Source organism: Scheffersomyces xylosifermentans, assembly GCF_036884685.1.
Source record: "Scheffersomyces xylosifermentans strain CBS 12540 chromosome Unknown RJT20scaffold_7, whole genome shotgun sequence".
NCBI classification, from domain to species: domain Eukaryota; kingdom Fungi; phylum Ascomycota; class Pichiomycetes; order Serinales; family Debaryomycetaceae; genus Scheffersomyces; species Scheffersomyces xylosifermentans.
This window is the reverse complement of record NW_027042945.1, coordinates 51,715-67,877: the sequence shown is the minus strand read 5'-3', so window position 1 is coordinate 67,877 and position 16,163 is coordinate 51,715. Positions and strand designations below refer to the sequence as shown.

The following is a 16,163-nucleotide window of genomic DNA, read 5'->3' as shown; positions in this document are numbered from 1 at the left end:
CGCATGCGGAAATGCTGATGTGCGGTTTTTCGTTTTGATGGGACAACTATGACTAGAGGGACCGACCTTTTCCCCATTTATGGGCGCTAAGGAGATCGTTTAGACAGGTAGGGGATGCTATAAAAGCCAATGATTCTACTAGCAATCGAAAAATTTGCGTAAGAAATAAATCAACAGCAAAAGTCAAAAAGTTGCTTTGAGCATTACAACTCCGCCAAGGAATGAGTATTGTGACCACAGCATTTATAGAGTACATATCGTGATTCATATAGACCTTTCAATATTCGAACAGTCTTCAGTTTTGACCTCGAAACTTGAATATATATCATTATGGAGAATTTTGTAAAGGGAGAAAGTGGCTCCGTAGATGAAGATCGGACTCCCGCACCATTGTCCGAGCTGGGACCAACGAACCTGTTAAATCTGTCGCAATCATTGAGCTCATATGTCAGCTCTGAACTTAGCACTGGCGGAATTGACAAGGAACCAATTGCGCTTAACGACTATAAGAGTGAAAACGAAGACAATGGCTATTTAGAAAGCATAAAGAGAAAATCACCAGATATTTCAAGGAAGAGAAGTAACACTCCAACCTTGAAAGGCGGGAGAAGACTACTGTCACTTCATTCTAGAGGTAGTCTTGACGAAGAACTTTCCAGGCAGGTAAGTCGATACTCTGTTCGTGACATCTACGGTGACATGAACGAAAACAACATCCAATTGCAAAGGACCAAAAGCAGATCTACCATACTAACGACCCTTTCGAATAGGGTGCAAAATGCTCAAATTGATGCTGAAATGGACAAGGACGACGCTGAAGCTAATAGTGCCTACCAAGAAACTGGATTTTATGAGAAGACACCGGATATTTCAGTTCCAGTACTAGACTTTGGAGGTGAGTTTAACTCTATTGATCCCGAATTGGTTACTTGGGAGGGAAAAGACGATCCAAAATACCCTCGTAATTGGAGCCAGAGTGAGAAGTTGTTTCAATTGTTCATTGTTTCCTTGTATACATTGGTCTCGCCAATGTCATCTTCAATGTTATCTCCAGCTATGCAGCAAATCGGAGAAGACTTAGGAATGCGTACCCCATTCATTGCAGCCTTCACTGTCTCCATTATGATATTGGCCTTTGCTATTGGACCTTTGATGATTGCACCTCTTTCAGAAAGTGACAATTTTGGAAGAAGAACAGTATTGAATGCATCCATCTGGATAATATTCGTCTTCAACTTAGCTTGTGCTTTTGCGACAACCACGGCTCAACTATGCATCTTTAGATTTTTGGGAGGATTGGGAGGATGTGCAGCTTTGAATGTTGGAGCTGGTACATTAGCAGATTTGTTCAGCAATGATGAGAGGCAAGTTGCAATGGCTGCTTATTCGCTATGTCCTTCTTTGGGACCGGTTATCTCTCCTCTTGTAGCAGGATTCATTATTGAAAACAAGTCCTGGCATTGGGTTTTCTACGTTTTGGCAATTTTTAATGGTGCTGTGGCCGTTTTCGGTACAATTTTCTTTAAGGAGACATACTCGCCAAAGCTTTTGAAACGAAAAGCTCAAAAACTCAGGAAGGAAACAGGCAATAACCATCTTCATACCATATTCGAAATAGCTGATGGTGAAACAGCTTGGGAAAAATTCTCTGGTACAATAAGAAGGCCACTAGTATTATTGTGTACCCACCCGATGGTTATTGGCCTAGGCTCTTTCATGGCATTTGTGTATGGGTTTTTGTACCTTATGATTGTTACATTCCCGGACGTATACACAAATTCATACGGATTTTCAGTGGGAATCTCCGGTCTTATGTATATTCCACTCGGAGTCGGATCCACCATCGGAGTTGTATTTTGGACTATTGCCATAGATAAGGTATATTATAGAATGGCCGCAAAAAATGGAGGTGTGGCAAAACCGGAGTATAGATTACCCTGCCTTTGTTTCTCCGGGATAGGTGTTCCAGTAGGTTTAATTTGGTATGGATGGTCTGCTCAGAATCATTTACACTGGATAATGCCCCTGATTGGATCTGCTCTATTCTCTTTCTCCGTTGTTGCCGTTTTCCAGACTATTCAGAATTACTTGATTGATATGAATAATCGTTTTGCTGCAAGCTCAGTAGCTGCAGCAGCAGTATTCAGGTCAGTATTCGGTTTTGCATTTCCGTTGTTTGCTGATAAGATGTATGATAGACTAGATTACGGATGGGGTAATACAATGTGCGCCTTCATTGCATTGGCTTTGGGTATCCCATTCCCAGTATTTTGTATTATGTACGGAGAACGGTTGAGGAATTGGTCAAACCGGAGGATGGATAGTAAGCAAGCCAAGAAAGATGCAAGAAATTTGGCTCGACTACAGGCGATAAATGAGATTGAGGATACTAAGCCTACGTATTGACGCGTTGATGCCACATCCAACTCCGAGAGTGTGAGATAAACGAATTAATATATGGCATAGTTGCAAAAAGGCTTCGTTTCCAAAATAGAAGTGGACCTCCTTACAGACACTACAGGATCCTCAATCACCGCGGTCTCGCCTTAGTGCAACTAGTGGAAAAGGTGGAGTATGCACAGAAGGGTATTCAAAAATCCACGCCTGAACCACTGAAACCTTGCTTGGTGGGAAGATAAGATTGACCCCAGGGCTACGAAACGTTGAGAAGGAGGGGGAGGAGAGCACTGCCTTAGGTTGCTAAGAACATATATTTGTAGAGTATACTATATTCCCATTACAAACTTGCCATCAATGGTGTAGGGCGATCGCCGGGCAAATTTTGTTGGCCCCAAGCTTATCGCAGCGTAGATTGAAAAGAAAAGACGACGGAATGCTGCACTGGTTCAATTTGTAAAATGGAAGATGAAGAAGAAGAGAGGAAGCAAAATCTCAAACTTGCGCTATTGTCATTGGACGTCAGTTCCATTGCCGTTACCGCCTTTACGTAACACTACATGTTTGGCACCCAGTTTCATCAACCTAATCACAGCCAACTCCAACACTGTCCGACCGAGCGATGTTCCGATCACGATTCATCGTTTCTTTTTCGCGGTGGTCACCGCAGAAAAATGAAAAATACTGCATCAATAACGGTTCCGACCCCTGTGGACAGGAAGTTGACACTATTGGGGCCATGGTCATCGAGATATGCCACGATTACGGTCTAAAACTTCCTATTTGTGTGTATAGAACGGTGTAAGGCTCGGGCAAACGTTCGAGATGACACAACTTTATTTGTTGTAGCCAGAAAAAAATTCTCGTTTGTTTGCAGTCTTTCTTTTTGATACGATGACCGCCTTAGCGATTAGCCCGTGGAGTGAATATTTAGCGTTTAATCCGGGGATCACTACTGCGAGAGAAGAATGATAACACTTATTATTATTATTATTATTATTATTATTATTATTATTACAAATTGTTGCCGTGTACTTAAGTTATAACCTCTAGCTATGTTCAGGGGAGAGTATAAATAGGCGTCGTTTCCCCAGGGCACCTCCCTTGATAATTCAAGCAACACCAGTTAACCATTCAAAGTCAACTTTTTCTGCAACAGTAGGCTAATTATATATTACTCCATCGTACATCGCACTTGCCGTTTCACAGCCAATTATCCCACAGGTCATTTCTTATTTGTGATTCGATCCAGATTTTAGACTTTCCATTCCGATTTTCTGAATCCCATAAATACCGCTGGCTAGCACCTTTTTTTTAACAGGCGCTTAATAATTAACTATTTCAAACCAGTATTGATAAAAAGGCTTCGATTCTACTAATCGAACCTATTTCAACTACAAATTACAACAAATCTAGCATATCACATACAATGGACTACTCATACGACAACGTTGTACCCAACTTCAGATTGGACGGAAGATTGGCCATCCTCACAGGAGGATCTGGTGGTTTGGCATCCGTCATCTCTCGTGCTTTATTGGCCCAAGGTGCTGATGTCGCTCTTATAGACATGAACTTGGACAGAACCACTGCCGCCGCCAAGGAGGTGTTGGCTTGGGGAGAAGAGACCTTGAAGGGCAAGCACGAATCACCAATCGGTCAAGTTTCCGCTTGGTCCTGTAACATTGGAGATGCTGAATCCGTCGATGTTACCTTCGCTGCCATCAACGAGCACCACGGTAAAATCGCTGATTTATTGATCAACACAGCTGGTTACTGTGAAAACTTCCCAGCTGAAGAATATCCTGCTCTCAATGCCGAAAGTATCATGAAAGTCAACGGATTGGGCTCATTCTACGTTTCACAAGCTTTTGCTAGACCATTGATCACAAACAACTTGAAGGGATCCATTATTTTGATTGGTTCCATGTCTGCAACCATTGTTAATGATCCACAACCTCAATGTATGTACAACATGTCTAAGGCAGGTGTTGTTCACTTGGTCAGATCCTTGGCTTGTGAATGGGCTAAGTACAATATCAGAGTCAACACCTTGTCTCCAGGCTATATTTTGACTCCATTGACCAGAAACGTCATTTCAGGCCATACAGAGATGAAAGAAGCATGGGAATCTAAGATTCCTATGAAGAGAATGGCCGACCCAAAGGAATTCGTCGGTTCGATCTTATACTTGGCTAGCGACTCAGCTTCCTCTTACACCACAGGTCACAACTTGGTTGTAGATGGAGGTTACGAATGCTGGTAATTATATGGTATCTTTTATGCGAGGAGATGATAAGCTCGCAGATAGCCAAATATTACGTAATGACAGTTCCCCCAAAAACAACCTAAAACATAGTGCTTATGCTGCTACTGCTACTACTAATAAAAACTGAAAGCAATAAATGATAACAGTAGCGCATTGAGAGCCACGGTGCTCCAAATTTTGATATAGAGATACATACTAAACGAGGCGAAATCAAAATAACAGACATAAATTGACTTTTTTTAGCAACTCCAGACACTGGCCCCAGTAGCATATTATTGTAAATCTGCGTTTATTATCGCAATGGAACAATAAAACATAATTGAAGTGCATGTTCCACTTAGGTCTCATCCTAGGAAGTCAACGTGCAATAAACCAGCTGCCCTCATTCCACAGAGATAACCTCCTTGAATCACCCCTAGGGCTTCTCCGTAGTGGTAGCCTGTATGCAAAGTGCTGTTGGTAGGACACCTTCACTTCAATCTCTTTACCCTTCTAGGAAATTGTGGATGTTGTGTTAACGCAACAAAATGTCGCGAAATAGTCACAAGCAGTTTCTAGTATCTTCCATTATCTTCTACTATTAAACAAAGAATCCCGTTGGTAACTTACCCGTGGAACGGTTGCCAATTGCATGTCCATATAAAATTTCATTTACAAACCATAACTGCTGTTGCATATTCGGTCTCAAATGTACGCAACTCACTCGAATTCAACACTCGGTAGTAATGTTGGCAATGAACTCTGCGTCTCTATGTTTGGTGTTTCCTAATTTGGAGTTTCAGGCCACCAGATAACACGCACAAACGAGAGCCAGCAGATATCAAGGATTCATAAAAAAGAAAATATTGAATACAATAGTTTAATTTGGTAAGGAGAGGAACCATTTCCTATGTAGAATAATAATTGTGCTGAGACTCGCTTCCATAAGAATCGATAATAACAATAAAGCCCATAATGGTGACCAAATGTGTATTTTCATCAATTCATGGGGGGCAGAATGTTTAAGTCGATGTGATTAATTTACTTGTTTGGGATATCCAGCAATGACCACGGTGACTTCCTGGCCACCCATTGAAACTTCTCGACACCCACGCCGTAGAGCAAGTGAAGCTTGCACTCCTATTGAATGCGCTACTATTGTGTGTTGAAGACTTGAAATGTGTAAATGTCGCTGGAGGTCTTAACTCGCCTTGTTTCTTAGTACTGAGAGCTGCGGATAAAGTGCGTATATTTCAGCCTACGATTTATTACTACTTCAGTTATTATGTATGCAAGCCTTCGAAACCCGAGATATAGTTGAAACAACAGGGTGCAACAGATACCACTTCAGAAATATGGTGTATTTGAATGGGTATGTTGGAGATACCAGTAGTGCCAGGAGTATTTCGAGATTTCCTCGCTAGACGCAGCGATCTTCTCGCAGATCTATATTTCGTTTTTCTCGAGGTAGCGAGTCTTGGTTGTAGTGTGTCGACAAACATAGGTAGTATTAGCCTTAATATTACGAGCCGTAGAGCCACCATTTGACGGCTGACTAAAGGGTTAGTTTTTGTCCACACACTACAATGGCGTAAAAAAGGCAGCAACACACACACTTTTCCTGTCCGGTGTGTTAACGTGCGGGTAAAAGTTATTTTTAGTTTTCCCTGCGTAGGGCGTAAATGCTATCCGCATTTGGAAGGAGAACTTCCAAAACTAGCTGGGTCATGTCTGCTTTGGGTTGAGACCAATGGATCCGCGCACGACTTATAAAATCCGGTCTTCTTCGACAGAAAAAACAAAGAAGTTTATCCTCCTACTATACGTAAATAGTGACTGCGAAAGAAAAACACAGTATTTTTTATGTCGTCGTTTTTTTTTCATCTACCGCAAAAAAAAATATTGCATTTTTTGCATTATTGGTCGGTGTAATTCCAGTCCCGCTACTGATATCCATCTACATTAGGGGCTAATCCAAAAATAACAAACACAGAAAATCTTTCTCTTTATTGTGTGTTAATGGACGAAAGCATATAAATATGTAGGGAATTCTCGTCCTTCGAAAAATTGAATTATAGTTCTTTTCTTTTCTTCTTATCTTACTTCCTTAGTATTACTCACAAGTCACTCGCTTCTACACACATTTATAATGCAATTCTCCAAGGTCTTAGTCCCAGCTGCTTTCGTCGCTGCCGTTTCCGCCGGTAACATCACCGTCACCACCGAGGTTGTCGTCACTGACTTCACCACCTACTGCCCATTGCCAACCTCTGTTGTTGTCAACAACAAGACCATCACCGTCACTGAGGCCACCACCTTGACCATCACTGGTCCATGCACCATCCCAACCACCTACGTCACCTCCGCTGCTGAGACCAGCTCTGCTAAGGAGACCGTTGCTCCAGAAGTCACCACTCACGAGGGTGCTGGTAACAAGGTCGCTGTCGGTGCCATTGCTGGTGTCGCTGCCGTCGCTGCTGCTTTGTTCTAAACTTGCTAGTTTGATATCTTAATTATATACAAAATTTACATATCAACTAGTTTAGAATAATCTAAATACATATAGTTGGCTTCATGTTTGCTATTGAATTTGTACGGAGGTTTTATATTGTATTATTCTGAATAACTTACTATTTCAGTCCGTGAATTTGTTTCGAAAACCATACCTTAATAATTTTGTATAGAGATGTTCATTTATTGTTCCCTTCACTAGGTATGTGGTTGAAGACGATTGTCTTTCTAGTTTCTTATATATTTGCACGGTATTTAGGATGGAAGTAATCTGTCTCCTGCTCTATAGGATAATAATTTGAAGTTTCTTTTTGATAAATCTGATGTAGCTCATTCTAGATGTATTGAGATAATCTCTTACCGTAGGGTCCTTCTCTTATGGGCAAATGCTAACTTCCTCGATCTTCGGACCCTCAGTAATATCGAGGTGACTACTGGTGGTAATCAATACATCGCCATCATTTTTAAGCCCCTACTGAATTGTAAACTCATGCCGTTGAAATGATTTGGCAAGTATCAATTGACAACCCAAGGCTTGTTATCGGACTTCCAACTTTGATTACGCTTACAGATGCACAAACTACAATGCAAGTGGCACTAGATACATGAGATACTACGGAGTTGCAACGATATGTTGCAATTCTCTTTCCTACAGTGTACTGTAGTTCATACTCGTGAACCTCGTTCAGGGTCTTCCACTTTGACTAAATATTTGGTAGTCCAATTTTAGAGGGCAGCGGGATCTCACCAAAAATTTTGAGTGCCAATCACAGATTAGATAAGCTGGGAAGTTCCTAAATTCAAGTCATCTCGATGGCCATAGCCGAAATTCTCTTAGTCACGTATACGAATTTTTTTTCTTATCAGTAACAACCTAGTCATACAGGTTTTCTTGTTAGCAACTCATCACAATCGTCAATACAACGAGATCCAAGAACATGTAACATCCGGCTATGACCAATCTCGCCTCTGACGAAAAAAATCAATGGTTTTTTCTGACCCCTGATGATTATGCTCATCGAAATAGCCTGTTCGCTGAGTTGTCATTGTGTCGTCGGCAGTTACGAGGTAATGGCACGTTAGGGTCGTGCTCCAACCATGAAAATTCCCGTTTTCAGCTGGAAGTGGACCGGATGTGGTAACTTTCGAGCCCAACGTCAATCGTAAGGAAAGAGCAAGAAAATTTTTACTTGAAAATAATGCGGGTCAAAGAGGGACCGCCCCGTGGTAGTGTTCTGATTACAAAGGTTGTGATACTTAAGTTTCACACGACATTATCTCCTTTTGGGACAGAAAGCAATCAATGCAGGCACTGTACCCACCACCGCATGAGAAAATGTTTTTTGATGTTCCGATGTGGGCTTGTATTCAGCGCAATTTAATGGGTATGGTGGGGGGCTTTATGTGCTAAAAATAGAGTGTGTCCCCCAACTACTAGGGTCAATAATATATCAGTACATACGAGCTATTCATGAAGGCATTTTCATCAGTTCGAGTAGTAATGGGTCCTAATTGAACTAATACAAGCGGATGTTTTCGTGGTTAACGAGACTATAATTGCTCGGTTAGCGGTAACTGAGAAGAATCTGGAAGTAAAAAAGCATAACCTCATTCTTGGCTTCTCAGAAGAATAAGGATCTGTCCAGGAGATAAAATATTGCTGTTTGGGCAGGCAGTTACGGGTAATAATTATTATGGCATGTTTTTGTAATAAATATTTAATAGTCTAACTCGTAATACAAGCAATGACATAACAACGGAAAAAGGCTGGTATTTACAAAACTTGTGGTCTTAAGCCCGTTGCATGAGCATCATATACCTAAGATCTCGGGAATCTCGCATGGAAGACAAGCAAAGGTAAGGGGTTTTGAAACTCCCATGTGTTGTGTGTATGAGTTTGATCGTAAGATCCATTCCAAGTTGATTACAATTAGCAAGAACAATAACAACGTTATGGTGGGCGAATGTTTATTCATACTCTAAAATGTGAAGCATTACATTATGACTATCTTGATTGATATTTTAACTCCCTAAATTAAGCCCCTGGCTGCTGCTTCATGCACGATTAAAAGTTATAGATATGAGCACTTCCGACCGTAGGTGCATCATCTGTACACATTCCCACGCTTCAGAATAGTTCATTAAGAATGAGTCGAAGAATTGAAATGAACCTGTTTCCAGACGAAGCTCTTGACAGCATTCCTACTTGTATCTCTCGTACAACAAAATGTAGGCATTTTTGATATTTTCTTCTGTTCCTCCATTCAAAACTTCATCTTTGGTGATCACTTTGAGAGTTGTGTCATCAATTCTGATCCATTCTTGGGTTAACGGGTTTTCACCTTCTATTTCGCTGTCACTTGGATTCTCGTTTAAAGAAGTTGTTCTCAATACATCACTGGTATAATGACCACCCTCGGCACTGCTTCCATGATGGTATACAACACCGATCAACTTGAAAGTAATCTCATCTTGGGCGACGCTTAATTTGTTTGATAAAACTTCCTCTGGTACACGCAAATCGTGAGTATAATCAACCTTTTTGCGCAATTTCTCAATACCTACGTCCTTATCCTTCAAGAAAGAAAATCTCTTTAAGTGGATGATCAAAACTCCGGGCAACTTGTCAATAAATGTTTGCTTTTTAATTTGAACTTCCTTGTTGTTGTTGGATTTGAAACTAATCTTCTCCAACTTGTTCAAGTTAAGGAATGCGTCTTCAATTGAATCAGCTTCAGAGATGTCCAATTGGAGGTTCTGGAATGGATCCAAAGTAATAGACTTCTGGAACTGATTAGGATTGTTAGCCTTTGGAATAGTGAGTACTGACTTGAATTGTCCACCAAAAATCATATTAATTGGAGAAGGCTCTATCTCGACCGTTCTCTTTTCGGTGATTTTCTTACTATTAGAACCAACTTCTTTCCACTCGTTATTACTGTCATTATTATTGTTACTTTCTGACTCCTTGGTGCTATCGGAAGAATTTTTGTTGTCATTCTTGATTATTTTTACGGTATTCTTGATGTTAAACTTGAATAAATTCACCTTTTCCGTGTCAGTATCATACTCACTGGAAAATGACTGAATCAAAGAGTCAACACTAGGGGTATTCAATCTGCGAATCTCACCCAAAAACTCTTCATGAAGGCCGTCCAAGTAATATCCCAAGAATTCTTCTGCATCTTCTTGTTGACCCCACTTCAAATGCTGGAATTTTTCGTGTGATATTAAGTTCATGTAGAAGTTTTCAGGAGAAATAGCCTTATCTTTCAAAATGTCATCCACTTCGCTAGGCTGCCCATTGCTTGGCTTTTCAACAAATTCGTTAAAGAACTTAATGGAAGCATCCAACAAGGGGGTTGGGGAAGTCTTCCCGAGAGAACCGATTGACTTCGTTTCGATTAACTTAAGCAAACGGTTGAAAGGAGCACAGTACAATAATATTTGCAAGATTGAGTTCATGTAACAAATGTTACCTGTATTAGTCAATCCTCTTGGCGCTATTTTGAATATTGGAAGGTCATTGTGCTCCCCAAAAACAGAGTAGTTAGGGTCATACATAATTCTTAGTATAAGGATACCCATCTCTTGAGCTGATTCGTTTGTCATGTTGAACTTCACGGCAGATGAAGGAGCTGACGCCGTTGTGGTAGACTCTGCGCCTTGCGATGGAGAAGGTGTCATATTGGCCGTAGAAGCTGTAGTCGTAGCTGGGGTAATAGAGTTTACCGACGACTTAGACCTACTATGCTTCACTTTTTTAGCTGAGGCAGTAGCCGTTGAATGAAGAATGGATGCCCAGTTGCTCACTGATGTGACAGGAGGGGTCACCGGAATCTCTACGTTTTCAACGGTATTGTTTATATCCTTGTCGATTTGGGTATCAGCTTGTTTCTTGTCTTCTTCAAGCGCTTGTTCATTAGCTTCATTAGATGTGGCAGTAGTAGTGGCAGATAAGGTATTAGTGGCGTCATTATGGAGGTCGTTACGGATGAAGGTTGTGTTGGTGTTGTAGTCTATAATCTTGGTTGCATTGGTTCTTACGACCAAGCGGCTGTCCAGTGGTTGCTGGGTAGCGAGTCTATTATATTTGGCGTCTGCAAGTGATCTTCTAGTAGCGAGAGTGGACGCACGCTTGGATGAAAAATCCTCGAGTGATGCATTGATGAGCAAAGGGTATGCAATTGGAGCTGCTGCCGAGGTGGTCGGTGTATTACTAGTGGATTTTGAAGGAGGAGCAGCAGTTCCAGTGCTATTAGTGCTCGTTGGTTTTGTAGTAGTCTTAGTAGTTGGTGTGTTATGCTTTGTAACATTACTTTTGGAGTTAGCACCATCGCCAGTTTTGGAAGTGTCTGATGCTGTGTTATTATTAGTAATGGGGTTTTCGTTGACATCAGTATTGATACTTGTATTCTTGACGTCTTCAACGGTGCCGGAGTTATTTACACTGTCAAAACTGTCGTTGACATCTTTCTCACTCGTATTGATTGGATCCAAGCTTTGTGCCCCAGAAGCATCTTTGGAAAGTTGGACAGGTGATGCCGACTCCAGAGCAAGGCTGCTGGTGTTAGGAACCAACGGTGAGAAAGCGTTCGGCGTGGTGGATGACGAGGCATAGTTGTAATTACTATTGAAATTATTAGGTGAATTAGTGTTGTTGTAACTTCCGTTGGAGTAGCTATTACCATTGTTGTTGTAATTAGTGTTATTACCGTTACCACCATTGCTTCCGCCGTTGTACCTCTTACCATTCTTACGGTACCCCACCACCGGTGGTGCGAACGGTGTTTGCTGAGGAACTACAAATGGCTGGTTCTGGTAGTATACATCCTGAGGATATACTGGCATGTAGAATGGAGGATAACCCATTTGCATCATGGGGTATCCCGGGTTTGCGTATTGCATGTATAACTGTTGTTGCTGCTGCTGTTGTTGCTGTTGTTGGATATATTGTTGCTGCTGGTGCTGATTGTGATGGTGCTGCTGTTGTTGATGCTGTGGAGGGCCCTGGTGGTGGTGGTTATTGTTGAAGGGCTGGTAAGCCGGAGTCAGGGAAGGACTGAACGAGGCGGCGTCACCGCGGAAGCGGTTGGGGCCGGTATTAGATGTGGATGATGAAGCTGACATGGACTATGTTGGCATGGGTAGAGTTTTGCGAGATTGCTAGTGTGGTAGAACTATGGCAACGTCAAAGTTTGATGAAAAATCGAGTCCAGCGTTGATTCTTGGTGGATCGCGGGCGACAACTATGCTACTGGATGCTAAGGGCGGCTATGAGATTGATGGAGCTATTAGATCAATGTAGAATAGCGGATTTCCAGCTACTTGGGATATAGTTTCTGGGGGAGTAATACCTATGGATTCGGGTGGGTTTTGGCGACTTTTCCCGGTGTTCAAATGCTAATGCTATGGGATGGACGAATGCTGGGATTGAATGAGGACGAATGGAATCGATGACAGATTGCGACTGACTTTTTGGCACGATGACTGGTGGACACGGACGTCGACGACGGCTATGAGGATGCGGATGAGGATTCGAGATGATGGGAGCCGGTGGTACGACGAAAGGGGGGGGACCAGATGGTGATGGTTAGTAAAAGGATTTCACCTGTTTTGGATTGGCAACGGAATGGAGTAATAGCTATCACGAAACGACGGCTAACACTGAAAAGTGAATAATTGTCACACTTTCAGTGGCTGCTTGGATTTGGAAGGGTTTGGAAAAAAAAGACATTGACAATTTTCCTGGGCGGGCACGACCGTTTGTACAGGGGAGGGTGAGGGAGAGGAGGTGGTGGGTGAGTGGGTGGGTGGGTGAATTTAGTGAGGGAGAGGAAGAGGGTGGTTTTGTTTTTAGTGAGGTGTGAGTCTTTTAGTGAGTCTTCTATTCACATACTTTCGCATGGTTGTTGGCACCACCGTTTGCTGGGTTGGCAGAGTTGGTACTGTTCGTACTGTTCTACGGTCGAGTTTATAGTTGAGTTTACTGGTGGGTGTTGCTAGTGTTGGTGGTGGTGCGTGTGTGTATCTCTGTGCGTGTTCATCTGTGTGTATCTCTGTGTGTACCTCTGTGTGTGTTCTCATTATTCTCTCGCTGTACGTTGAGTACATGGAAGAAGGGACGGATGGAGTGTCTTGAACCTCCCACAATGCGGTGTTTTAGAGCGGGTGTGAGCGTTCTCCTTAATCTCTCACCCTTGGCTTTTTAGATTGGTGTGGTGTGGGATTGTCATTGTTTACACACTTTTCGCATCAATTTATTCCTCACCGTAGGTGCTATTAATACCACTACTACTCTACTATATAATATTTCTACTAATTCTACCATTATTACTACTACTGCTACCACTACCACTACCACTACTGATACTAATACTATTGATTCTCTACTACATGCTCCTTGTATATGCCTTCTCATTAAACTCTCTCACCCATCGCTGTAGATTCACCATTAAAACTCACAGTGCGTATGTTCTCTTATAATACCCGTTCAGTATCCCAATTTACTTCTTTCGCAGCCGTCGTTCTATACTCATTATTATCACTCATATCTGAGTGGAAGTATAGTTACACCAGTAAATCATAATTACTGCGCTGTTGTGTGAACGGAATGAGTTTCCTCCATTATGTGATGGGAAAATACCATTCAATATTACCTAACTTACTTGATTTCGTTCATTTTTTTTCTACAGTTAGCGTAAAGTGTGAGTACAGGGACGGCCACTATGTCCTACGCTAGTAAGAGTTCAGAAAGCTTAAAAGACAACCCGGTATACTACCAGAATAATTAATAACAAGTACCCTTTGTTGAGTATGTTTAAATTATAGGGGAAATGAGTCAATTCTACAGATCATATTCTTTTTATCACCAAAATTACAGGCTGAATTTCCATATCAAAACCACATTTCTCCATTTAACGAAAAATTGGGCTAATTTTGCGGAAATGTCATTTAAGGAGAATTAGCTTTAAACAGAAGGAGGAAGAACGAAGAGAAAATACCATGAACGGAGCATTCTTGGAAGATTTGGTGGAGTGATCTATCGAACATTTCAAAAATTCATACACAACTTTATCAGTAATAACCATGGATCCCAAGGGGTCCGCAGGGGTCCTAAGGGTCAGTCAACGTGAGAATATCCCCTTTGACTCATCTGGTGACGGAAAATGCAGTAAGCGTGCTCTTCTTTTAATTAGCGAGAAAAAAAATACAAGAAATGTGTAGTGAGGCAATTCTGACTCTCAGATGCTAAAATATTCATAATCTAGCGAGAGCCAAATCCTTGCAGAAACCATTGGCGAAATGAGTGGTAGTACACCTCTAAAGCCTCTTTTGGTTTAAGGTACGCAAGAATAATGGAAAATTAGAGCACTGGTCAGATACTCATCCATGGTTAGTGTCTCTTGTCTTTATTTCTCTCCGTTTTGAACGTGGACATTTCACTAGTGAAAAATTGTTTAGCGAGAACTTTTTTGTTGGCCCCAGACGTCTCCACTATAAATTAGGTTCCTTGCTAGTGAGCTCTCGCTAAATTAAATTAGCGGGGCTCACTAATTTGCTGCTGCAAAATTCATTACGCTTCTGTGTTGAACAAGAATGAAGCAAGCATAGCTCAATTGATTGGAATAAGGTCATCGTTCTGAGCATATTATTCGGTCTCCAATAGCTCTCAACTACGATACAAGTGTAGGAATCTCCCAAGATACAATAATTCATATGTCACGAAGCAATCTTGAATTAGAATATTTAGATGAATATTTAGATTCAAATTACCCATTGAGATCTTACATATGCCAATTCAGATGGTTTAACAAAGCACATGTAGATTTCTCCTTCTTCTCGATCTAATCATACATTTTCATCTCAATGACACGCTAGCTGATGTAAAAAGGTCCTAAATTATTAATTCTTCTTCTATTCAATATTACAATTTGCTAATCGCTTCATACCGTACAAACCAATTCTTCATAAACATCATCGATCATTTCAAATCATCTCACACCAAGCGCCATCTCTTCCCAAGAACCCCGCCATTGCAAGCGATGATCACAATGGTCAACAAATGGCAACATATAGGAACAGGGTCCAATATCCGACTGGGACATTCCGTAAACAAATTCATAACGGGATTTGGTCCACTGTAGGACGCTAGCAACAGTTCGACATCGAGTATTCGTCCTTCATCATGACCGTAGCATTCCTGGTATTCATTGCAATCACAGTACCAATTCCTAAGATCTACCATATGATGTTCGGTGGTTGTAGCATTTGGCACAAGCTTCTCTCGAAGTTGTTGGATTCTTGGTTCAGTAAATTTTTTGTAGGAATCATCGGTGTCTAGCGCTATATCACCCGCTCTTATTAAGGATCCTTCGTTGTTATAGCTTAATCCAACTTTGTAAAGCATCTGTCGTATTTCCAAGTCATTCAACTCCTTAGTGAAAACGAGCTTCTCAGTGTTATCCATCTCCTTCATTTGTGTTCTTCTTCTCTTCTGGCCGTTTGAAGCAATCCGTTGGTTCACCGTAAACTTGAGAAAGCATTTTTGGAGTTCTCTAGGTACCTTCAATGTCTTCAAGTACTCTTGGATGAGCCCTTCAAGCTCCTGTTTGTCTTTAACTTCAGGCTTTCCTCTCACATCAACTTGTATACATTCGTGCTCTTCTGCTATAATTGCCATTGCCTCGAGAAATGTAGTGCCAAAAGTAAGTCCCAACACAATGTTCTTATCTTCATCGATTTGGATTAAACCTTCTTTTGATTCAGCGACATTCGTTCCTCCATCGGTGAGTGCAACCACCTTTTTCCTCAATTCCTGAACCTCCAAGTTGAAGGCGTTCAGGCTCTCTTGTTCTAAGTGCTTCAACAACGCGTTGTAGGGGGTCTCAGTTAGAAACAACCCTTCAGCAAGAGATGGAAGTAGCTGCAAAAGACCGGAATTTCTTGCTAAGAGCTGCTCGTGACCCATTGGATCCATGTCATACCCAGGGTTTGGTGAATCCAT

At 41.5% G+C, this 16,163-nt stretch overlaps 5 protein-coding genes across 5 annotated transcripts; 3 read left to right on the top strand and 2 right to left on the bottom strand. All coding sequences in view use genetic code 12, as the record gives it.

Annotated features, from left to right (window-relative positions):
* Positions 1-116: 116 nt before the first annotated feature.
* RJT20DRAFT_56650 (MFS transporter) lies at positions 117-2,682 on the top strand. The gene has a single exon (XM_064920724.1). It carries the CDS (start codon positions 331-333, stop codon positions 2,404-2,406), a length of 2,076 nt encoding a protein of 691 aa, XP_064772240.1. The 5' UTR covers positions 117-330; the 3' UTR covers positions 2,407-2,682.
* A 734-nt stretch (positions 2,683-3,416) lies between these two features.
* On the top strand, positions 3,417-4,907 carry ARD (Ardp). The gene has a single exon (XM_064917679.1). The coding sequence runs from the start codon at positions 3,827-3,829 to the stop codon at positions 4,661-4,663; it is 837 nt and encodes a 278-aa protein (XP_064772239.1). The 5' UTR covers positions 3,417-3,826; the 3' UTR covers positions 4,664-4,907.
* A 1,820-nt stretch (positions 4,908-6,727) lies between these two features.
* PGA48 (Pga48p) lies at positions 6,728-7,476 on the top strand. Its single transcript, XM_064917678.1, has one exon. It carries the CDS (start codon positions 6,795-6,797, stop codon positions 7,134-7,136), a length of 342 nt encoding a protein of 113 aa, XP_064772238.1. The 5' UTR covers positions 6,728-6,794; the 3' UTR covers positions 7,137-7,476.
* A 1,882-nt stretch (positions 7,477-9,358) lies between these two features.
* Positions 9,359-10,993, bottom strand: RJT20DRAFT_99575 (mRNA-binding ubiquitin-specific protease; the record flags this gene model as incomplete). Its single annotated transcript, XM_064921771.1, has 3 exons — positions 9,359-9,498; positions 9,556-10,813; positions 10,889-10,993. Coding segments are annotated over 3 exons (1,503 nt in total), but the record flags the coding sequence as incomplete, so codon positions are not given.
* Positions 10,994-15,155: 4,162 nt separating this feature from the next.
* On the bottom strand, positions 15,156-16,163 carry RJT20DRAFT_20 (uncharacterized protein; the record flags this gene model as incomplete). Its single annotated transcript, XM_064919261.1, has 1 exon — positions 15,156-16,163. One exon carries the CDS (start codon positions 16,161-16,163, stop codon positions 15,156-15,158), a length of 1,008 nt encoding a protein of 335 aa, XP_064772236.1.